Consider the following 8675-nt stretch of genomic DNA (forward strand, 5'->3'; position numbering starts at 1 on the left):
AAATGACAGCCGGAGAAGAGCTGAACTGCTGCGCTTGCGCAGCAGTTCAGTGCCGGCTACGCAGTTCCTCCCAAGCACCTTTGCGGACCGTTTCACGCCTGGAAGAGGCAAGTATAAAATTATATCATTTTTTATTAATTTATTAGAGTCCTAAAAAAAATTTGATGCAATTCTGAGGCCATAAGAGTCTCTGGGGGCATTACTGTGGCATAAAAGATATTGGGTACATTACTGTGGCATAAAATGTATTGGGGGCAACTGTGGCATATTATGTGTTTCTGGGGGCAACTGTGGCATATTATGTGTTTCTGGGGGCAACTGTGGCATATTATGTGTTTCTGGGGGCAACTGTGGCATATTATGTGTTTTCTGGGGGCAACTGTGAAATACTATGTATTTCTGGGGGCAACTGTGGCATACTATGTGTTTCTGTGGGCACCTGTGGCAAGGTATGAATCGGGGGCACAATTATGATTGAGGTATGATGTGAACTGGGGCACTACTGTGCGGCATAACATTTTTTTTTTATTTTTTTTTGCTCGTCCCTTACTGTTAATATGATATTAGCCTCATAAAATGAGAAATAATTATATATAGCCGCAGAGACGGGAGGGGGCGGCTACAAATTGCCTGGGCCTGCTTGGTGGCTCGAGTCCCCTCTGGAGACCTAATTTTGAAGAAAAAAAAAATATTTTAAAAGTACTTTGGAGAGGGGCATGTGTGAGTAATGCATTTTTCTGTAAGAGGGTGGTCTGGTGCTTTTCACCTACTAGACATGCCCCCAATGATGTACTGCCACACCCCCAATTGTACAACCACTTGCATGGTAGCAGCGGCACAACATTTTTTTAACCATGCTTAACTATAAGGGAGGACCCATGGAGTTGCTGTACTGGAGCCATGAATTTCTCTAGGCAGCTCTGTGTGTGTGTGTGTGTGTGTGTGTGTGTGTATATATGTATGTATATATATATATATATATATATATATATATATATATATATATATATATATATATATATATATATATATATATATATATATATATATATATATGCACACCTGGGCTTGACTAGATTTTAGCCGGCACTAGAAAAAGGTTGCCAACCCCTTGTCTATGGGATTCCACCTTTCAAATGTATGTTTATCTTGGTCCCAGGCTCACGGCTTTGTTAAATAAACTACTGTTTGGTTTTGTCAGGATGAAATTTATAGACTAATGCATATGTTTACAAGCTACCACATTGAATGAAATTTAATAATGAACATAGTAAACCATTGACATGAGTACAGCATATAAACTGCCATATATATTGGTAACTCCAGAAATAATTCAATGTAACGGTCTAAAACATTTGACATTACTTCTAGTATATATTATTTAAACTTCAGTTTGTGTTTAGACTAAATAGCCTGTATAGCACATGTAGCCTGCTTTAAAGCTTTTATGTTCAACCATCAGTTTACCAGTCATTTGCCAATTACGAACTAAACCTACCTTTCTGTATTAACAGCAGAGTTGCTGAAGGTTTTTCATTCTTACATTCTAATAAACTATGCTTTGACAAAAATATATATAAGAAATATATATTTTTATTTATTCTTGCCCATGAATATCTTTGAATACACTCCCTACAGTATTCTAATATTTTTTTTATTGTTTTTTTTTTTTTCAGGACCGAATCAAACTGATTAGTGAAATAATTGCAGCCGCTGATGAGGTCATCTCCAGAATTGATCAGACGGCTCTTGCCTTTTTTTTTGCCATGAAGACTGATTCGAGACCAGATGCAGCCACTATAAAAAAGTACCTAACCAGTAAATATTTTGTTTTTTGATCCTCTTACTGGAATACTTAAGTATAAAACTTTCTGTACATGTAATTGTATCTGTATTCACAAGATTTGTGTTTAACTCCTGTCCAGCAAATCACTGAGGTAGCTATCATGGTCTTGACAATACGTACCATGTCTCCTCCCCTGACTCCACATCTTACCTGGACAGAGTTGCTTTGTCCTACCATATTCTCAGGAATTGTAAATTGCTGATGAAACCGATTCAAGCTGTTTCCTGGGATAATGTGGGGTCACTTATATACCACTCATGTATATAAAAGTTGCTGGTTGTCTACAACTTCCAAATGCTCCTTGTTCCCTTCCAGATGAAGCACTATCCCCACACATGCACAACATGTAATGCAGCATGATGCCTTGACATTAGGCCTATGCAAGTTTTCTTGATTGAACTGTGCAGCTCTAAACTATTTTTCAATTAAAATGTTGTGTAATTGCTGCCATTTCCATTAATGTCTGTCTAGCATATTTTTATTGTATTTTCCCTAAGCTTTATATATGGAAAAATGCTCTCCCTAATATAAATTATATGGATATTAAAAATAGTAGAAATCATGGAGTTCTGTGATCATATTAAAGCAGGCGAAGGGCTTTTATACAGTTCATGTAAATCCGAGGTGACTTCTAATATCCGGAATAATTTACAGTAGGGAGTACTTTATTCCTTGTTTTTCCTAATGTTCACTGAAGTTATGATGGCAGAACTTTTATAAGCAATAACATCAGAACACACCTTTTTTTGGGGGGGGGGTGTTTGTTTTTTACAGATATTCGTTACATTACAGTATAATATATACAGTATTTTATATTAACTTGCGTATCATAAGATTATAATGTTTTTTCCCATACAGTGTTATACTGTAAAATGTAAAGTAAGGTTTAGTAAGCAAAAATAAATTAATAATGTGTGTTGCTGGAGCTGTTTTAGATTTTCTTTCTCCAGTTGCTGTTAATAAATATCTGTGTTATCTTGTTGTGAAATGCTCAGTTTGTCCTTATTATGCACAGTGACATGGACAAACAGAAGAACACACTGATTGATGCTCTGTGTCGGAAAGGTTGTGGTCTGGCAGATAAAGTGCTCCACTTGCAGTCCAAGGATGGTGCGGCCTCAGGTGACACCGACGGAGAAGATGATCTAGAGGTTACTTTGGAAGCCTTAAATGATACTTACTGGGAAGTGACCAAGTGGGCTGACATAAATGACTCAAAGGTACATTCTGTTTTATTTAATAAAAACAGTGGCCAAACGACATTTTGTTTTCAGGTTATATATTGAAGAATTCAATACAGCATAACTCCTGTTTATATATATATATTGTTTTATTTGTTGGTGCTTAACCAATATACTTAATGTGACTTGATTAAATATGCATTTTGTACTTTTAGTGATTGCCCTGTAATATAGACTGATGTATTTAGAATTTAAAACTACAGAAGTAGAAGTTAGTGTAACTTAAAAAGGGGTTTATTTATTGATTTCTCAAGAAATTATCATTTTCTAGATATTAAACAAGCTTAAGGTCACATTTAGATCTGTACATCAAGCAATACTCCGTTCAATTCAAAGGAGGGAAAAATATGTGTTAGAAAACTCCTGGAGGTAAATGTTTGAAGCGCCAATTTCTGCAAGTCGCCAGAAATCAGCAACTTTGCAGGGGAAATTTAAAGCGGCGATGGCATGTAAAGGCAAGTTTGCCTTTACAAGCTTTAAATTTCCCCTGCAAAGTCTATGATTTCCGGCGACTTGCAGAAATTGGAGCTATATACATTTACCCCTTGGAATCTTTTTGAACATATGTGCATTGTTGTAAATGTCATTTTTAGGGGGGAATTCAATTGGCGGCGATGTGGTATATATTTCTGTTTAAACAAATGCCTCAATACGTAGGTCAATGCATGTTTTGACTAACTGTTTATTTGGTGATTGAACATCATTCTGTTCAGTTCTGTAAAACGCTAATGAGTGCACCTGCTTTACTTTGCAGTGTGTTGAATGTATTTGCATGATGTGCTCTGAGCTTTTTGGCATATGTAACTTAATGAAGTGTCCAATTTATGTTTTATGCTAAATGTAAATGGGCAACCTGTGACTTTCAACCTATTATAGAATTGCATACACTGAGTGCTGGGACTTGTGGTTCTTGAACAGTAGGAACAGGGCTGTCTTTTTAAATAATTGCTGTATGTTAATTTGTAAGCATAACACTGTGTGTGCATTATGCTTATGTATAATTGTACTATGTGTTCATACTATCATTTCTTGAAAATAACATTTAATAATTAATTAAAGTCCTCCTTTTTGTCACCTCTTAGGTCTTGCCATTTGTCTACAAGCACGCTTTAGCAAATAAATTATATGGGCGAGGGATTAAGTCTGCAACAAAGCTCGTGGAGGAAAAGCCAACTAAAGAAAACTGGAAAAACTGTGTCCAGGTAAGTGCAATGTATATTTATCCTATCAGCATATGTTTCCCATTTTTTCACTTCTTCTCTACACAACACATTGCTCCCTCCTTACAGTTTTGTCATAAGCGCCACAATTAGGACTACATTTGGCATGGTGGTCTATTTAAACGGTTTCCCAGAAATGCTGTTTGGGTGCTATCTACACAAGTCATATAGGCACATATTTGGGTGAGGAGAGCACAGCAACATCTTGTACTGTCTGTTTTCTAGCATGATTGCATAAAACTATGGATTATCTAAATTATTAGGTTTTGAACAAGATGTGCCAAATTATTATAGATGTATTAAAGAGGTAATTGTGCCTACCATTCACAAGGTTTCTTAAACTGAAGTCTGGCCATTTTGGTAGTATAAACTTAAGTACAAGGACCTTTTGAAGCACAATACATACTTGTAATATGGAACTTATCACTTAAACTACTTCTGCACATAAAAACAAATGGTTAGAAAAAAACACAACTGTCCATATGCTCTCCCCTGCCCCTCACTGTGCAGGGCTCCTGTAAAACGCCCTGGTATGAGACCATTTCCCTAGTTAGACTATAGAGCCACACTATCCCTTCCTCTCCTTATTTTAGAAGTGTGATGTGAGGCAAGGCATTTCTTGCTGTCCTCTCTGAGAGCTCAGTCAAACAGTTGTACAGCAGAAGAAGAAGACATTGGACCTCATTTAGAGTTGAACGTAAAGTTAGTTTAAGAAGTGTAGGAGTGGGAGTGTGCCGCAGCCTGGTAGGGTATTACGAATGGCAAGCAACCCCAGTTGCGTCCCACTCGTAATACCCTATGGAGCTGCGAGCAGTTCCTGCAGCTAGCTAACTGCTTACGCCACCTAATTCCTGCCGCACAGCTTTAGCCCTGTTTTGACGTGTGTTGCGTCTGCGCCTCACTGTGACTAGGATGTATTTACATGGTCACGCCTTCACAATTCCGCGTTCCTTCCATTCTCTGGTAGTGAGTCATAAGTGTTAATTGCGTCTAAAATGCAGGCGGATGTGGTGCTTTCTGCACATGCGTGGTAGTGTTTTTTGGTTCGATGCGCCTAAAACGGGCTTTGTGCCCGACTCTAAATGAGGTCCATTGTGTTTCACCAGTAAGGCTTTTTTACAGGAGCCAGGCACAGCTGAGTGAGCCGGAATGACTGAAAGTTATTAAGTTATTTATCATAGGGTTATGGAGGTTTGAATAAAAACACTTGTAAGAATGATGACTTAAGACTGCTTTTGAATATCACTCCCCTTCCCCCCCCCCCCCCCCTGTCGAGCCATAAAAATGTAGTGTTCCCAAAATGTTGCCTTAGTGACCCATTAAAAAGAAACCCTCAGCACTTCCCTTGAAAAAGCATCCTTGTGACTCCACCCTTCAGAAATTGTCCCCAGCTGTGGTTTTAATATAGCTTATGAATAATATTGTCACCCTTGGTACTAGCACTAGAATGCCTGTGCTTTTTATGTACATGCATACACACGCACCTACGTATGGCAAGCTATGCATTCCAATGCTTTGATTCAGTAATACCCTGAAATATTTCTATTGTTTTCTATCTTACACAGCTGATGAAATTGCTTGGATGGAACCACTGTGCATCTTTTACAGAGAACTGGATCCCCATCATGTATCCACCAGATTATAGCATCTTTTAAAATGGCACCTCTAATCCGTGTTTTATATAAATGTCTTATAAATTGGAATATCTAGAGCGGTTTATGATTTATTTTTTTTCTAACGCATGTTATTTGTTGTTGAACGGCAACTGTTAATCAGTGTATTACTCTGCCAATTCACCCACGTGCAACATAGTGTGTGGTATTTGGATGGGATAGGATTATTGCATGTCTTGTTGGTTATTTTTAATGAAAGAGCTAGATTTTACAGATTAAGTACTTTTTAACATTTTATGTTTAGGTCATTAACGCCTTAATCATTGCAAATACGTCACATTTTATTTATTGGGTGGGGCGAGAGACCAATGTGTACCAGTTGCCTACACATTGACAGCCCATTTTGTGGGCTCAATAAGTAGTCATGCGAATGCAGACTATACATATATTAGGGACTAGTGACACGTGAGGCAATTGGGGATGTTCCTAACAAACGCATAGAATGCATTCTCATATTTGTTCAGTCTACAAATTTGCTTCCTCCATGTGTGTGGGTGACAGGTACACACAACATACATACACAACATATGTATGGATTTCTTTTTACTTACATTTGATTTTGTGCTAAAGGGACTTCCAAACATCTTGTGTTTTTGCCTGCAATGAAATGCCCCTTCATGGCTAAGTCTTTTACCTTTAAACTGCTTTGTATGGAGAAAATAAATCATGTAACATTTTGTGTAGACATCAGAGGAGTTTATTCAGACAGTAGCAAAATCCTGTACATGAATGAAGATATAGACACGTGCCAGGTATTTAATGTTCCTTATTCAGGTATATTGTAAAGCTATACATATGTTTATCAACAGAATAATGTAAAATAAAATACAAACCATGCACAGAACAAATGTTACAAACTCTTATCTAGATATTTTGTGGTTTTTTTTACAATTATAAAATGATTATGACGTCTCAGTTGTTTGTTTCTTTTTTTCATAAAGATAGACAACCACAAAACCTAAAATACATGTTGACCCAAGTAAAAGTTACTAGTGTGCGTATATATGTAGATATATCTTTGTGTGTATACGTGCGTTTATGTATGTGTGTGTGTATTTTCACATAAACACACAAGGTAGAAGGGATAAGTAACAAATTCACCAAAGTATTTCTATTATTTGACATAATATATTTTAGATCAACTTCGTCAACTTTAGGTTTAGTTGACTTTTACACAGCAAACATCTGGGTGACCAATAGGTGTACATTGCAGTGTTAGATGGTATACACACATTAAAATCCTGTGCCACAGGGCGCAGTCAGACTGTACATTTAATTTACAGCGCAAAGCTCTACATTGCTGTAATAGGTGATAACATAATCACATGCCATAAACAAGACCTGAATTAAAATATTTATCCACAATATTAATGAACTTTAAATTCACTCCCATTTTAATGTTTTTTTCTCTGCTATTTTGTTACTAATTTAAATTATGAAAAGAACAATGAACATGATATATTGTGCATAAATAGAGGGGTAATAAAAATGCATCTTGTAAACAAAAATATATTCCCATATAGTAACATTTTGAGTTTGTTTCGGTTAAACCATATACATTCAAAATCATTTTCTTATGTTCAAAATGAAAGGGTAAAACTACATGTTTTGGTTAGTGAATATTGTGCTATTTACGACATTTCTAGTAGTTTTTATTAGTGTTGCAATTAAATATGATGTGATTGTAACACTAAAAACTTATCATGATACATTACTGTCTCCAGTCTTATTTACCTTGCTGACCATGACTGTGGTTGTAGAGTATAAACTAAACCACATTACAGAAAGGGTAATCTGATAGCAACACTAAGGTATCACTTAAATATTTTCATATTATTGGACCTACCTTTCTAAGTAACATGAAGACTGACAAATGTGATATGAGACCTTCAAAAATAACAATAACAGTGTTACCCATAGTCTAATTAGGCCTTTCTGCCATGTTCGTTTTTTTCTTAATGCATTTTTTTTTTACCGTTCTCATTTCAACTAAATGAACATAGTCTAACTTTATTAAGAATGCAACTTTTAATGGACAGACGACAACTTAAAGTTGCACTAATCATCATCATCACCATTTATTTATATAGCGCCACTAATTCCGCAGCGCTGTACAGAGAACTCTCGCATCAGTCCCTGGCCCCATTGGAGCTTACAGTCTAAATTCCCTAACACACACACGGGTCAATTTTGATAGCAGCCAATTAACCTACTACACGGGGAGAACATACAAACTCCACACAGATAAGGCCATGGTCAGGGATTGAACTCATTATCCCAGCACTGTGAGGCAGAAGTGCTAACCACTTAGCCACCGTGCTGCCCATTAACTATAAATCTATTCAAATTAGTTTCTAAGAAATCTAGTTCTTGGTGCAGCTGTCATCATTATTTTCAAACCTATGAATGTAAGCTTCTACACATATTATATATTTAATAATTTGTGTTTCCAAAGTAATTATCTTGGGTTTTTTTTGTTTTGTTTTTTTTCAATCTATTGTTTAAAGTCGTATTTATTGATGGTTATAGTTTTTTGAATTTGAATCGGATTTGTGTCAAAATCTTAAAGAATTAACTCTTGTTTAGTATAGATGATTAGGGTGTTTTCTTCATAGAGTCTGTATGATTGTATAACTGCAGTAAATATACTGTGGACCCACATGAAGTAAATATGGTGAACAATTTAGTTGTATTT

At 36.3% G+C, this 8675-nt stretch overlaps 1 protein-coding gene across 2 annotated transcripts in view; it reads left to right on the forward strand.

Annotated features, from left to right (window-relative positions):
- Positions 1 to 6895, forward strand: part of TPP2 (tripeptidyl peptidase 2) — an 80065-nt gene extending 73170 nt beyond the window's left edge. For both annotated transcript variants that reach the window (XM_075199968.1, XM_075199969.1), the window contains 4 exons: positions 1677 to 1807; positions 2862 to 3066; positions 4170 to 4289; positions 5873 to 6895. In XM_075199968.1, coding sequence (XP_075056069.1) covers positions 1677 to 1807; positions 2862 to 3066; positions 4170 to 4289; positions 5873 to 5962 — 546 coding nt within the window. In that variant the 3' untranslated portion in view covers positions 5963 to 6895. The remainder of the gene's footprint in view (positions 1 to 1676; positions 1808 to 2861; positions 3067 to 4169; positions 4290 to 5872) is intronic.
- The last annotated feature ends 1780 nt before the right edge of the window (positions 6896 to 8675 follow it).

The sequence above is a fragment of the Mixophyes fleayi genome, chromosome 2, assembly GCF_038048845.1.
Source record: "Mixophyes fleayi isolate aMixFle1 chromosome 2, aMixFle1.hap1, whole genome shotgun sequence".
Lineage (NCBI taxonomy): Eukaryota > Metazoa > Chordata > Amphibia > Anura > Limnodynastidae > Mixophyes > Mixophyes fleayi.